This window comes from Cajanus cajan, chromosome 7 (genome assembly GCF_000230855.2).
Source record: "Cajanus cajan strain Asha chromosome 7, NIPB_CcT2T_4, whole genome shotgun sequence".
NCBI classification, from domain to species: domain Eukaryota; kingdom Viridiplantae; phylum Streptophyta; class Magnoliopsida; order Fabales; family Fabaceae; genus Cajanus; species Cajanus cajan.
The window spans coordinates 58,482,078-58,498,196 of NC_138523.1; the positions used below are offsets into that span (position 1 = coordinate 58,482,078).

Genomic DNA, 16,119 nt, shown 5'->3' on the forward strand with positions numbered 1-16,119 from the left:
TAGTTTGTGTAGTTCAAAAAAAAAAAACTTGTACTATAAAAATTTTAATTTTTTTTATATAACATTAGTAAATTTAAAGTTTACTTGTAATGTTGTATAAAAAAAATTAAATAAATTTTAAAAAATTATTTTTATTTTAACCGAATATAAAAAAATTTAATCGATTAAGTTCTCGGTATAAAAGTAGTGGCCTTTGTAAAAGTTATTAAAAAAAACGAAGTTTAATTGATTAAATATCAATTTAATTAATTAAATTTTACATGATAAGTAATGTTCCGAAAGTGTATACGAATGGTACTATTTATTTTTCCTTATTTCCTTTTAACCAAACACATTAAACCAAGCGTATATGAATCGAGGAATTGTATCGGAAATTAAAATAATCGTATAGATGACAAAAATGGTTATATTAGTTATTTATGAGATGATTAGAAATTGGGAGTATTTGATTAACTAAAAAAAATTGTTATATAGAAAGAAATAAAAAGAAAAAGAAAAAGAAAAAGAAAAGGCATGCATAGGACGTAGAAAAATATAGGATAGGAAGAAAAGTTGAGATTAAGAAGAATATTAAGAAAAGGGTTATTTATTTAGCAAAGGAAATGTGGGTGGTGCAAAGGAGGCCCTCTTGACAAACCTGCCCTTCATTCTGGGTCTCTTCTCTGCATTCAATTTCCTAACCTCGTACCTTATTTTCTTGGAGAACAACCTTGTGCGGCGCTTCTCTCTGTACCTTGACACCCTTGCCTCTCTCCCTCCGTCCATTATTACTGGATGAATTCCAAACCCTCCCATTCCCATTTCACCATAAGGATTATCCACTGCCGTTCCACAACCTCCCTGCTTAATTCATAACTTACATTACTCACACTAAACTTTCAATTTTAAATTCATTCAAAATAAATCAAATACAAAGAATTTTTATTTTTATTTAATTCTTTTTCTTTTTAGTCTTCATCTAAAACTAGTAAAATACTTACCAAGTGTACTTTCTATTTTTTTACTTTTACCAAAGAAAATGACAGCAATATTCACCGACACATTATTTTCTAGCTTGAAAATCACAAAAAGTGGGTAATAAATATGAAAATTGAGAAGGGAATAGTAAATAATACCATGCATTCGTGCCAGCACTGATCAGGGTCCAAGTTAGGCCTGTGAGCAGTGGTCCAAGGAGACTTCTGACTAGGCCAAGCGATGATTACCCCCTCATAATCTAGCTGCAACGATATCTTCTTCTTCTTCCTTTTCTCCTCCTCATCTTCCTTCTCATTCACCTCTTCACACATTTCATAATCAAAGCTCAACTCAAACGATTCATCTCTTCCACCCACCATCTCCATCTCCATCTCCACTGCACCATGCTCTTCCTCTTCCTCTTCCTCTTCCTCTTCTACCTTCACCCAACACTCCTCTTTCGCATCCACCAGCCCCAGCACCTCCATCCCCACGCACTCGTTTTCAAGTCCCCTACCCAACAAGCTCTCAACATCAGCAGCAAACTCAGCAAGTTCTGCATCAGAAGGAAGCAATCCATGCAAGTTTTCCATCTCATTGTTGTGACAGAAAACATTGCTCTCAACCCCTTTCTTTTCAACCTCAGCAGCAGCAGCAGCAGCAGCAGCAGCAGCCGCTACTCCTCCTTCATCAGTTGACGTCGCCGAAGAAGCAGAACTATTAGTCCCACATAGCTCAGCTACCAAAGGGTCGAATATCGGAACCCTATAAAGAAGCTGCTCCTCGTTCTCGTCCTGGGAATTCACCTCCTCCGAACCCACTTCCGGAACTAGATAGAAGGGGTTTATGTTGCTATTGCGACTGACCGGAGAGTGCTTCCCATGCCTCGGCGTCCGAGCTTTCTTGGTGTGCCACGTCGGAGGCTGTTGTTCGTCGCCGGACTTGAACGACGCCGTTTTCAAGCGGACTCGTTCGTGTCTGCGAGCCAAGGGATTGGCGGAGTGGACCGAAGAGTCGCAAGCTTGGCATAGGAAAGCGTCGTCGGCAGCACAGTACCAACGAGCCCGTTTCGTTATGCAGCTGTCGCATGCCCTTGCTGTTTTACCACCCACCGCGTTTGCCGCGTTCTTAGCTGAACTACTCATTACACTAAAACAAAATTCGAAGCCAACCAAAAGGGGTTCACACTTGAACACTTTGTGTTTTGGTTTAGGTTGAAGTTTAGCTAATGGGAGAGGAAAAGAGTGTTGCGTGACCCACAAGAGGCGCTTTTGCAGTGTATTTAACAGGGAGAGATTGTTTGGATTTGCACTTTTGGGACCTTGAACATTGAAAGGGATTGAACTTTGGGGTCCACCCGGGGAGGCCTTATCTGGTTTTTCATTGGTTGGGTTAGGAAAGTTCATCCTAATCTATGCATTCTCATTGGCTGCCTCTCTAACCGGAGCGATTTCGCGTGGTGACCCACTTGTCCTGTGGATGAGTATGGGCTTTCAAATCTTAATCCCATATCGAAGTTATCGTTTCCTTGCTAGAAATATTGAGTGAGACCCTTTTGGTAGTTTGTGTCGCTTCAGCGTCATATTTGGGTTAGTAGTGCCTACTACCTCCTGACTTTTGTTCTGCGGTCCCGTTGATCCGTTTTCTCTTTCACTTTGTGCCCTTTTACTTCCAATTATTTATGCTTCATCTTTCTGTGACAGTGTAACCAATGGAATTTTGCCACCTAAATTAGCCTTAATTTCAATTTGTCTACATCTTATTACAGAGTATATATGACTTGGATATTGGATATATAACAGGGTCACATCCATTGCCATTTCTCTCGAAACAACCATAAAGATTTAGATTAGCGTAATCCATCATCTAGACACTGATCAAGTCTTCACTATGTTGGTTGAGGGAGAAATCAGACAAATTAAGATACACACATTTGATTCAGAAATTATTAACAGATCATATGATGATCATATGATAACTGTATCGTTTATTTGTTTGTATAATTATTAGAACCTTTTTTCCCTCAAAATGTACCAAAGAGTGTTTCAACAAAAGAGTGTTTGGATCCAATTTATATTTGAAGTTTAATAGGATGTACCAAAGAAAAATATACATGTATCGTTGTATAAAAGTTTAATTTTTTTTTATCAATAACATCCTACACAATTAATAACTGAATTTTTTTTAAAAATATATTAGAGTTTTGTAAAAATATTTTTTCTTATAGATATTGTCATTGTTATAATTTTCAAGATAATTATTATGATAAAAAATAAATTTATCATATATGAGAATACAGTATCAGTGTATATATTATATTTTTAACTTTATTTTAAAATTTTATTATTTTATAAAAAATATTTATTTTTTCTTATGTACCTAAAAAAATAAAAGAATTATTTATGGCAGAATATAGTTGTAATGTTTAAATTATGGTTAAAAAATAGAAACAAAATTAAAAAAACATGATCATTACTTTCTCAATCTTTTTTATAAGATTCAAATTAAAATATTGTTTTACTTTAAAAATAATCTAACTTTAGAAAAAATTTCTTTAATTAGAGTATTTTTTAATTAAACAAGTAGTTGGTAGAACAATAATCTCATTGAAATTAATTAAGAGTAATTGTAAAAGAAAAATTAGAATAAATTTAATATTACATAAATTAACTAACTTTCTCAAAAGAAATTTAAAAAAAAAGAAAGAAGAAATATTACACATTTTGGTTCCTTCTTAAAGAATAACACAAAAAGAAAATTTCTCCTTATGGATAAACAGGAAACCAAGGTCAATAAAAGATGTATTCTGTTGAAAATTGACAAATCATTACAAAATTGATTACTTGATAAAAATTAGGTTAGAGAAATCTTATGGGCACACTCTTTTTAACATTATATTTTAAAAGATTTTTCTGTATTAACAAAGAATAAGACGTTGTTATGTTGTAAGAGAAAAAATATAAAAATTAAGTTAATAAATTATAGATAAATAATCATGAATTATTAGTATAATTACTTTATTTTTTAGTCTTATAACACGATGTTTTCATTTTTTTTAATGAAAAGATCTTAATCTTATTAACACGATAACATCATGTTTTCTATTAGTGTGAAAATATTTGAGTCTTACTTTTTATTATTGGATGAATTACACAAGTTTTATTGAATAGTGTGACTGTTTAGAAGATTTACATAATTGATTTAATAATAAAAAAAATATTTTTTTAGGGGAAATAATAAAAAATATTAAATAATATAAAAAAGATCTTCTTGTGTTTAATTAAATGATGGTGAAAATACTAAAGAAAAAAACAGAAAAAGAAACGAATGGACGTAATTATATACAGCGACAGAGAAACTAATATAGATAAGGATTTGGCTCTGATAAAAATGTTAAAGTAGCGAACGGATAATATAGTAATGAGGAGAGTGATCCAAAGTTGATGCAAAATTTGGCAGCGATATATGGAAGACTTGTCATAGGGAAACATATTCCTCAACATGATAAGGACTCCTCTTTCTCTCTCTTCCCTTTCACATGTCAAATTTGGAATCTTATACTCTGATATTTTAAACGATCAAATAAATAAACAACATACTCTATCCCTTATGTAATAATCATTGTATTCTTTTTATAAAAAAAATTGTTGTTATATTAATTTTTCAATATAATATTAATAATTTTTTATTTATATTTGTTGTGATATTTTAAAAAAAATATTTATTATATTATATGTTTTTTAAAGAAGATTAATTATAAAATTATTATTCTCTCTTATTTATTTACCATCTAATAGTTTTTCTCTGTATAAAATAACATAAGACAAAATTTATTACGAAATGGAAGAAATATATATTTTTTATTTAATTAGCTTGAATTATTTCCTCTATCGTTAAAAAAAATAGTTTAGTCTCTTTATAAAAAAATATAATATTGATTTTCATTCACTTAAAAAGATGAAATTAATTACCTATCAATGTGAATTTATGTATTAATTATCTAAGATTAAATAATTAATTAAGTTAGCTTTTAACATTAAATTTATCCTAAATTTATAGATATATTTTTTTCAAAATCACCCCTAGCTAGAAGTGAGCAAAGTCTCATTACTCATTTGTTTATTTGGAGATTTGAATTTTAAAATTAGACCTTATGTAATTTTTAGGATAAGTTAAAGTCGTTATTGTCTTGATTCATCTTACATTCTTTTAAAATAATCTTTTAAAACAATTCTTTAATAATAATAACTTTATTTAATATATACTATTTTTTATAACATGATATTATATTTATAATGATGTTATAAAAAATATTATACCTTAATTTTAATTTTATATCTTAATTATTTTATAATTTAACTATATATAGTGTTAATATTGGTATATTATGTTGAAATATTGTGTTCACTTGGCCTTAGTCATATTTAGGGATGACAAAAAAAATTAGTGCTCGCAAATAAAATTTGTTATAAATTTTAAATAAAATTAAATGAGTATTCACTTAATAATGGAGGCAGGACAGAAAATAAGGTACTTGTAATTGTAGGAATCTATATTTTAAAAAACATTAAAAATTCTCTTTATTATATATAAAATAATCTGGTTAATTTATTTTTACACAAAATATGTATCATAAATAATTTTTTTAGTACAAATATATGTAAAAAATATTTAATATTGGTTCTTATAAAAAAGCTCAAACAAACTTTAAATTTGAGTTTTATAAATATCATTGAAGAGAGTAAAGTTTATTTAAAAATACAAAAGTATAAGAGAGTTTCATTAAATAATATAAGATATATATATTGTTCTTACCGGAATTTGACCGTAGGGGTGATCCGTCCAGTAAGATCGGTGAGCCTCCTTTGCTTGATGTATTGGTGCTCCAAGATGGGGGAGGTACCTGCAAAAGAGACTTCGATGCCAAAGTTAGGGTTTGTATGAGTAATATTCTCGTATAAGTAATGCACGTACCTTGGAGTGAATTAGGTTTGCTTTGGGCTCTGGGCCTGAGATAAGATATGATAGCGGATCTCGTCTGGGGCGAGATCCTCGGTAATCAGTGATTAGATAATGGATCTCGTATTGGCGAGATCCTCGGGAATCAGTTGTGATTCACCTGAATGCCGAGCTGACGTCGCACGATGCGTGCCCGGGATCATCTTGCACTGTGATACCGAGCTTGGAGCTCGGCTTCGCGGTACGGTCAGTACACTAGCCCCCCGAGCTCCGAAGACCGTAGGTCGAGGAGTTAAGACTGAGCTCACCAGGGGGAAGTGACCCTTCGCGTATGTCCGCCTGTCGAGATGCCACACGTGCAAAAGTCGTTTCGTATTTCGAAACGCGAGGTCGGCGCGTTAGTGGTCATGACGGTTATGCAATGATGGCTTTCTCTGTCATAATGGGTCTCATTTAATGCGTGGTCAGGCGTGTCCCTTGGGTGACACGTGTCGTGACCGTTTTGAAATTCTGGGGGAGAGTTTTTTCTTTTCTTTCACTAGCGCCTCTTGGCCTTTTTCACTTTGCTCTTTTCCATTATTGTGGCTTCTTGTGCACGCCGTTGCTCTCGCTTTCGTCCATTCTCCGTCTCCGTTTCAGTCACCATTTCCGGTAACCCCTTCGTTGTTAGGGTTATTTTCTGAAGAGGAGTACCAGGTACTTCCTTTTTACTGTCTTCTTTTCTCTTCTTCCCAGTTTTTCTTCGAGTCTTTCTTTTCTTTTTCATGGCTGGGGGGAGTAGTGCCGATTCTTCTGCGCCTTCTCGGGGTAAGGCGTGTGGTAAGGCGGTGGCTGTCGGGAAGGCTACCGCCGAAAAGAGGGATCCGCCCCGGGGCCCGGAGCCAAGCATTCCTGGTTATGACTGGGTCAAGTGTGAGATGGCGGGGGTCCAAAGCGTCTTTCGGACCTTTCTTGATGTTAACAGGATCTCTAGGTCGTGTAGGGTTTGTGACCCTTCTATCTCCCATATGATTCGACTTGAGCCTTGTCAGGCCGATGAGGGCGTGTACATGGGGAAGTCTACTGACCCTCCCCATTTCTATATGTACCTAAGCTTTTTTAGGGATTTAGGTGTCTGCCTTCCTTTCACCCGATTTGAGTGCGATTTTTTGAACTTCATCAACTCGGCTCCTTGCCAGTTGCACCCCAATAGCTGGGGTTTTTTGAGGGCTTTTCAAGTCCTGTGTACAGTGCTGGGGATAGAGGTGTCTCTTCGCGTCTTTCTTCATTTTTATCAACTGAAGCTAGGCGCTCCGCCTTATGGTATTTTGTCTTTGAATGGGAGTAGGGATGGGGGTTTGTTTACTCTCTACTCCCAATCATATAAAAACTTCAAACAGGAGTTCTTCCGGGTTGCCCTTGTGGGTATTGACCCCTTGGAGGATGAGGTGTTCCACTTCGGCGGCTTGCCGAAGTTTCCTTTTTACTGGTGTTCAAAACCGTCTAGGTTTCATGGTTTGGGTAACCTGGAGGTGACGGCTTCAGAGGCAGCCGCCATCGAAAACCTTGCCGCGCTCCCTCGCCCGCTGGATTGCAAGCTCGTTCTGTCGCTTGCGAATTCGACCTACAGGGAGAGAGGCTTAGAGAGTGAGTATTTCGTGTTTTGGTGGTTTGCTAGGGTTCGTGTAATTTCCTTTTGTTGATGTGTTTCCGTTTTTGTTTGCAGGCATTATGGGGAAAAACTTGTGGCGCGATCTTAAGCACCGCTACAACGTTGCCGAGCTCGAGGTTCCCGAGCCTCTGGAGGAGGATGTTACCCCCCTGAAGGCTAGTCGGAAGAGAAAGAGGGGGGGGGGGGAAAGAGGCCGGGGGAACCTCGGTCCCTCCAGGTGTCGAGGAGGTGACCTCCAAGGCCGCTGATGCTGATGCGGTGGATCTCACTGAGAGTCCATCGCCCCAGGTGGCCTCTGAGGAGGTGGCTCAGACTACTGAGCCTACTGTGCAGGTCGCCGAGGTGAGTGTCCTTTCTCTTTATGCGCGTCTTTTGCGCTGACTTTGTTTGGTTTATTGAGGCGGAGTGTATCCTTTCGCAGGTCGGGGTGACCGCTGCCAAGGTGGGAGACCAAGCTACTGAGCGAGTTGCTCGAGTTGCCGGGGTGGTGAGTATCTTATTTCTTGGGTTTTTCGTTAATACTTTTATTGTGCTTTTTGGTCGCTTGACATGGGGCCGTTTTTTGCAGGCAAGAAATGCCCCTGAGGCGGCGACGCAGGCTGCCGAGCGGGTTGCCCAAGCTGCTGAGGTAGGTAGCGTTTGTTTGCTTGATTTTGTGGTTCCCCGTATGTCACCTGGTTTATTTTTGACATGAGGTTGATTTTCGCAGGCAAGGTCGGGGGTCCCCATTGTGGACTTTCTGGATGCCGAGCAGGGGACGCCGACTTCCGTTGCTGCTGAGGCCCTTAGAGGAGGCTCTAGTCATGAGGTTCCTTCGTCTGCGGCTGCCGCTTCGGCGTCGCCTCTTGGCCCTTCACAGGAGGCTTCCTGGGGCCGATATCTGACTCACCGTTTCGGGAAGGGTCTTTCCAAAGTGCGGCTGGACCACGTGAGCGCCTCCGCCAACATGGATTCGTTGTGGAGCGCGGGGGTGACTGGGGAGAAGTTCTATCCTCAAGGTTCGTTGAGCTTCGAGGACCAGGGGCTGATAGACGGGGTCGGTCCCGAAGAGAGTTTTGATGCGGCCCAGGTCCTTCTACAGAGGGTTATGGGCATATTGGGCCATTGGAAGCCCAAGTGGGGCCAACAGCGGGAGGATTTGGTCAAGCAGCAAGAGGACCTTGCCAAGTTGAGGGGTCGGCTTCAACCTGGAAGGAGGCAAACAAGATCCTGAGGAAAGAGAATAAAGCTCTTAGCGCAGCCCTTGATGAGGCGAAGCGGCACGAGGCTGAGCTCTGCTCTGCGCGTGGCGACCTTGCACGGGTGCAGAAGTCTCTTGAGATTGCGTTGCGATCCAATGAGGCTTATGCCTCTCAGGTGGGAGAGCTACAGGAGCTCGTCGCCTTCTCTCGAGGCCGCGCTCGCTCCTTGGAGGATGAGGTGATCTCTTCTCGTGGCCAAGTGCGGGCTCTGGAGGACGTTGTGACCTCCCTTAAGGGAGAGTTGGCGGCGGCGGCTGAGGAGCGCCTCCGTAGCGAGGTCATTCTTGGTGGCCCTGAGGACGAAATTGCCAACTTGAAGGCGGAGCTCGCGGAGCTGGGGGCGGGGAAGGCGACTACGGACAAGAGGCTCGCGGAGGTCGAACGCTCCGTTGTGGTTGAGCACAAGAGGGGCTTCCAAAAGGCTGCTCGTCAGGCTCGGCTTCTTGCTCCCGGATTCGACTTTTCTTCCATGCATGTGGAGAAAGTCATCCGCTTTGGGAGGCTAGTCAAGGAGGACGATGCCGACGACAGTTCTAGTGGGGGTGCTTCAGCCTAGGCCGCGTTCGTAATAGCTAGATTTATTTTTCTTTGCCTTGAATTGATGTACTGAATTTTGAGAACTTTGTTTGTATATATATATATTTTGCTCTATCTTGTCCGTATTTGCGTTCAATTTTGGTTGTTCGCGCTGTTTGAGGCACATGTTTGGTGTCTGTTATATGCTTTTGTATATGGTGATACTTCTACCTTGAGTTGGTGAAGTCGAGATTCGGGGTCGGCCTTAGTTTTTGTTTAGTAGGACTTTTTGTGGGAGTTCGAACCCGGCCGTAAATGAATGTGTTAAGATTCGTATTTGACCCCGAATTTTGACTAAGTAATTGTTGTGAAAGTTCATAAATGACCCTAGACTGGAGTTAAGGTCAGAATTCGACCTTAAGTTGATCGTGCCGGGGTTTGAATTTGACCCCGGTATTGAGAGTGGGGTGTGTTTTGCCAGGGTTCAAAGTCGTCCTCAGGTTAGTGGTTTGGACTCGACCTTTATCGGGAGTGTCGAGGCTCGTATTCGCCCTTACACTTCGATTTTGAGCAACTGATTGATTTTATTGTGGTTTGGATTTGACCGATTTTATTAAGGTTCGAGTTTGACCTTGAAAGTGCCAAGGTTCGTGTCCGACCTTAGGCTTTGGTGGGGTTCGGGTTTGATCTTAGATTTGAGCAAAATGATTTAGCTAAGGTTCGAACTCGACTTTTAAGCGGGGACATCGAGGTTCATACCGACCTCGATTTCGAATACAACGAAGTTTTTGGCGAGGTTCGTATTCGACCTCGCATCCGGATGCTGTGGTTCGTACTCGACCTCCTATGCTAAGGGAGGTTCGGGCTCGACCTCGGACTTCTGTTTGGGTGAGCGTTTCTGTGAAGGTTCGATGACCTTGATTTATTGGCGCCGAGGTTCTGAGCCAACCTCAAACCGGAGTGTAGTGAATTGGATAGGTTGTTCGTATCTACCTTAAGTTTAGGGTCATGTATGTTTCGTCACGGTTCGAACTTGACCTTAGGTATACGGCTCGTACTCGGCTTTTAACGATAGTGTCGAGGTTCGTACTCGACCTTAAAGGAGGGGAGAAATGTAATATCCCAAAATTTTATTCAAATGAAAAGAGTTATTTATTATGTGAATAAGTATTTTATTCCCGTATTTTACTATTCATGTATATGTATTTTACTATTTACATATACGTATTTTACTATTTATGTATACGTATTTATGAATAGTATTTTACTATTCATATGAATAGTAATTTTGAAAAAAACGTAAGCACTCACGTCAAAACTCAAATTATTTGGATGAATAGTATTTTACTATTCATGAATAGTAATTATATTATTATTTTAATGAATAGTGCATAGTGCATAGTAACTTCAAAATTTCTATAAATAGGGACCTAAGGATTTTGAAAATTCATAACTAGAGAGAAGAAAAGTTTAGAGAGAAGGAATTCTAGAGAGATAGAAAGAGAAAATAAGAGAGAAGGTTCTGCCTAGGTTGTGAAATGAGGAGGAGAATAGAGAAGGTTCTGTTCTAGTTCCAGTTTCGGTTTAAGGAAAGAGAAGAGGAGATTCTGCCCAAGTTTTAGAAGAGATATTGCGCTAGTTTCAACTCCTACTTATCCAGGTAAGGGGGGAGTGGGAAACCTTGCTTGGGGGTGTAGAAATAATTGTTAAATAGTCTGTTTGTTGGATTGGCTCCCAATCCCTTGTCTGTTGTTTGATTATTTGAATATACATTATTACTGTGTTTTGTTTGTACTACTTGATTTTCTTGTTGCGGTAATTAATAATTATAATTAATGGATAACTTCACTTTTACTATTCTAAAATATTCATTGAATGGAAGACTAAGCCTCCTATTAACTTATAAATTTAGACTTATTATCTAAATGGAAGGCCGAGCCTCCTTATTTTCATTAAGCTTCCTATTTTACTTAAGGATATAATTATACCAGGAAATATAAATTATATGATCCCTAAAGACCTTTGAACTATTGGACCCTTGACTTAATGACCTTGGACTATTGAACTGTTGGACTGTTGGACAATGGACTATTGGACTATTGAACCTTTGGACTATGGGACTATTGAATTATTGGACCTTTGGACTATTGGATTAATAAAATATAATATAAGTATGAATTATGCTTATGATATGGTATATTATAGGAAATTCTGTAACATGTTAAATGTTAAGTTTATGATTGTATGACATGCATCATATGCATATATACTCCAGGTGTGCCGCTGAGGCCGCATACCCACGACTAACAAGGTGTACCTTTGGGTCACCCATGATATGCTAACAAGGTGTGCCTTTGGGTCACCAATGATGTAACCAGGTGTTCCTTTGGGTCACCCACGATATGCTAACTAGGTGTGCCTTAGGGTCACCAATGATGATATGTGAACTTCCGTATGGCGCCACATGCATATATTTATGAGTTGAGTCTATGACATCATTGCATGATAAATAATTATTATATATGATAATGATTATGTGTGTGTGCTATTTAACTTTTATTTCTTCATCTACAACTGAGTGAGATGTTTCTCACTCCCTTGTTATTTTTTTTGTATATGTTTAAATTTATGTTGCAGGTAATCATCATCATGAGGATGTTGGTGATGAGGCCTAAAGGCTTCTTGGGGCATGCTCTGATAGGATGTGACATCGGGTTTAGCTAGGATTTCTCTGATGTCTTTCTTGTTCTAAAAACATTTTCTTTTCTTGTGTAATTTAATAAATTATAAGTTGATTCCTAACTAGGAGGCACTGCCACCTTTACTGGGATTAATTTATAATCTTTGTTTTATAATAACTTCTTAAGTTTGATATTTATGTGTATGAATTTATGAATGTGCATCTTCTACCTTATGATACTTATTGTTTTATATCATTCTATGAAAATCTTTTATAAATATAGTTTATGTTTATTAATGATTTTGGGGTAGAGGGTGTCACATTTAGTGGTATCAGAGCAGGTCGGTTTTATCGGCCGTGAGTTATGTGTCTACTATATTTATTGATAAATGAATTGATTGTGAGATCTATTATGTTGATATGATGCTTGCCTATGTCTATTAATTGTATTATTTCTTTAGAATATGGCTGGTAGAAATGATCGTGCGATTGCTGATGCTCTCCAAGCATTAGCCCAAGCTATGAACAACAATAATATGAATGGAGTTGCTCCTAACTGGTTGGAGCAATTTCAGAGGAATAATCCACCCACTTTCAAAGGAGGTTATGACCCAGATGCCGCCATGAATTGGTTATCAGAGATCGAGAAAATCTTTAATGTTATGGATTGTCCCCTTACAGAGAGAGTGAAGCTAGCCACTTTCATGCTGACAGCTGATGCTTACTTTTGGTGGGAAGGAGCACTTCGGAGGATAATTGATGGAGGCGTACATTTGAATTGGGAGAACTTCAAGAGGGTCTTTCTTGAAAAATATTTTCCAGATGATGTAAGGAGTAGGAAGGAAATGGAATTTCTTGAACTAAAACAAGGAAACGATACGGTAGAGGTATATGCTGCAAAGTTTGATGCTTTGGTCCGCTACTGTACACACTATCATGGTGAAGGTGGGGAAAGGGCCAAATGCATAAAGTTTGTAAATGGTCTGCGTCCTGAAGTGAAAACAGCAATCAACTATCAGGAGATATATCATTTTCCCACTCTGGTTAATAAGTGCAGTATTTATGATCGTGACAACCGTGCTCGTGCTGCTTTCTATAAAGGAGCTGGAGGCCCTGCTCGTACAGTGAATTCTAATACTTCTGGTAGAAGTAAGCCTTATTCCAACCCTACAAGATTTCAAGGGAATATGACTATTAATAATAGAAGTAATTCCTTTACTAGAGGAACCACTGTAAATACTACTGGAAGTGTTGGAGGATCTACTTTTTCAGGGAGATGTGGGAAGTGTGGACGTGTTGGTCATAACAAGTCAGAATGTCGTGACAAGGAGATTACCTGTTTCAACTGTAGTGGTAAAGGACATATTAGCACTCAATGTCCTGAACCACCAAGAACACGTGTCGTTGGATCAGGATCGCAAACCGAACGACCAAAGACTGTAGGAAGAGTATTTGCTCTTAGTGGTGTTGAAGCTGCTCAGTCAGAAAATTTGATACAAGGTACTTGTTTCATAGCTGAGACTCATTTTGTTGTACTATTTGATTCTGGTGCAACTCATTCCTTTATTTCCATCTCTTGTGTCCAAAAACTGAAATTGCCTGTGTCTTTGTTAAATTTTGATTTAGTTGTTGAAACCCCTACTAATGGTTCTGTAACTACATCCCTAGTGTGTTTAAAATGCCCTTTGACAATTTCTGATAAACAGTTTCTAGTTGACTTAATCTGTCTGCCTCTTAGTCAATTAGATGTAATCCTTGGTATGGATTGGCTATCTTCTCACCATGTTCTTTTAAATTGCTTTGATAAATCCATTTCATTTGGTGAATGTAAGAGTACGGAATTTCTTAGTGCTTCTGACATTAAAACTTGTTTAAAGGAAAATGAAAGGGTATACATGATCTTATCTTCATTAACAGTTGAGACTGAGAATAAGCTAGATGAGATTCCCTTAGTGAGAGAATTTCCAGAAGTATTTCCTAAGGATGTGTCTAGTTTACCACCTGAGAGAGAGATTGAGTTCAGTATAGACTTAGTGCCAGGTACCGCACCCATATCTATAGCACCTTAGGATCGTTCTTCAAACCCTTAAGGAGAAACAATTGTATGCTAAATTGGCAAAATGTGAATTTTGGTTGGAGAGTGTGAATTTTTTAGGACATGTGATATCCAAGGATGGGATAGCTGTAAATCCTTCTAAGGTAGAGGCGGTTCTTGAATGGAAAACACCTAAGTCAGTTTTTGAGATTAGGAGTTTTCTAGGACTAGCTGGGTATTATAGAAGATTTATAGAGGGTTTTTCTAAATTAGCTTTACCTTTGACCAAATTGACTAGGAAAAACCAACCTTTTGTGTGGGACTCTAAGTGTGAAGAGAGTTTTAAAGAACTTAAGAGAAGACTAACTAGTGCCCCTGTGTTAGTATTACCTGACCCTAGCAAGACTTTTGAGGTATTTTGTGATGCTTCCAAATCAGGTTTAGGTGGAGTACTTATGCAGGAGAGAAGGGTAGTAGCCTATGCGTCTAGACAACTTAAAACCCATGAGCAAAACTATCCTACCCATGATCTTGAGTTAGCTGCAATAGTATTTGTGCTTAAGTTGTGGAGACACTACTTGTTTGGATCTAGATTTGAGGTGTTTAGTGATCATAAAAGCCTTAAGTACTTGTTTGACCAAAAGGAATTAAATATGAGACAGAGAAGATGGTTAGAGTTTCTTAAGGATTATGACTTTCAGTTGAACTATCACCCAGGCAAAGCTAATGTGGTAGCTGACGCTTTGAGTAGGAAATCCTTGAGAATTTCTTCTTTAATGATTTTGGGGTAGAGGGTGTCATACTAAGAGTATTAGGTTGGGAACCTTGAAGGTGACTAATGGCTTGATAGATGAAATTAGAAAAGGTCAGAAGATAGACCCTTTCCTATTGAGTCAAGTTGAGAAGTTAAATCAAGGTGTGGAAAGTGAATTTAAAATTGGAATAGATGGAGTATTGAGGTTTAGAGATAGGTTGTGTATTCCTAGTGTGCCTGAACTTAAGAGAGCAATTCTTGAAGAAGGACATAGGAGTAGCCTTAGTATTCATCCTGGAGCCACTAAGATGTACCAAGACCTTAAAAAGATGTTTTGGTGGCCTAAGATGAAGAAGGAAGTGGAGGAATTTGTGTATGCCTGCCTAGTATGTCAAAAAGCTAAGGTAGAACACCAAAAACCTTCAGGTTTGATGCAACCTTTGGATGTGCCTGTATGGAAATGGGATAGCATCTCTATGGATTTCATAGTTGGATTACCTAAAACTACGAAAAACCTAGATGCTATATGGGTCATTGTAGATAGATTGACTAAGTCTGCCCATTTTATTCCCATTAACATTAGATACTCTTTGGAGAGACTAACCAAGTTGTACATAAGTGAGATTGTGAGATTACATGGGGTTCCTACTAGTATAGTTTCTGACAGAGATCCTAGGTTTACCTCTAGATTTTGGGAGAGTTTACATGAGGCTCTAGGCACTAAGCTTAGATTGAGTTCAGCCTACCATCCCCAAACAGATGGCCAAACCGAAAGAACTATTCAATCTTTGGAAGACTTGTTGAGAGCCTGCATCTTAGAACATGGGGGTAGTTGGGATAGTTTCCTACCTTTGATAGAATTTACCTACAACAATAGCTACCATTCCAGTATTGGGATGGCACCCTATGAAGCTCTATATGGTAGGAGATGTAGAACACCCTTGTGTTGGGTAGAACCTGGAGAGAATGCTATCTTAGGACCTGAGATAGTTCAACAAACTACTGAACAAGTTAAGATGATCCAGGAGAGAATGAGAGCAGCTCAGAGTAGGCAGAAGAGTTACAGTGATAAGAGGAGAAAGGACCTTGAGTTTAATGAAGGTGATCATGTATTCCTTAAAGTTACTCCTTGGACAGGAGTAGGCAGAGCACTAAAATCGCGTAAGCTTACTCCACGTTTCATTGGTCCTTATCAAATCCTTAAAAGAATTGGTGAAGTAGCCTATCAAATTGCCTTACCCCCATCTCTTTCAAATCTTCATAATGTCTTTCATGTTTCCCAACTCAGAAAATATGTCCATGATCCTTCCCATATCATCGAGTCTG

The 16,119-nt window shown here is 38.5% G+C and overlaps 1 protein-coding gene and 1 long non-coding RNA gene across 2 annotated transcripts; one reads left to right on the forward strand and one right to left on the reverse strand.

The window, feature by feature from the left end:
* Positions 1-570: 570 nt before the first annotated feature.
* LOC109816905 (zinc finger protein CONSTANS-LIKE 16) lies at positions 571-2,609 on the reverse strand. Its single transcript, XM_083060293.1, has 2 exons — positions 1,116-2,609; positions 571-840 (listed from the first exon to the last, which is right to left on the reverse strand). Exons 1-2 carry the CDS (start codon positions 2,361-2,363, stop codon positions 583-585), a joined length of 1,506 nt encoding a protein of 501 aa, XP_082916419.1. The 5' UTR covers positions 2,364-2,609; the 3' UTR covers positions 571-582.
* An 8,388-nt stretch (positions 2,610-10,997) lies between these two features.
* On the forward strand, positions 10,998-12,194 carry LOC145949658 (uncharacterized). The gene is made up of 2 exons (XR_014428028.1): positions 10,998-11,635; positions 11,671-12,194. It is a non-coding gene; the product is annotated as an uncharacterized LOC145949658 (long non-coding RNA).
* Positions 12,195-16,119: the final 3,925 nt, after the last annotated feature.

What these genes read in the sequence shown, in the direction of transcription:
- LOC109816905 (XM_083060293.1), bottom strand. Translation starts at nt 2,363, where the DNA reads ATGAACTTTCCTAACCCAACCAATGAAAAACCAGATAAGGCCTCCCCG. An exon ending in AGTGCTGGCACGAATGCATG is followed by an intron (nt 841 to 1,115) that starts GTATTATTTACT and finishes TGAATTAAGCAG; the next exon opens with GGAGGTTGTGGAACGGCAGT.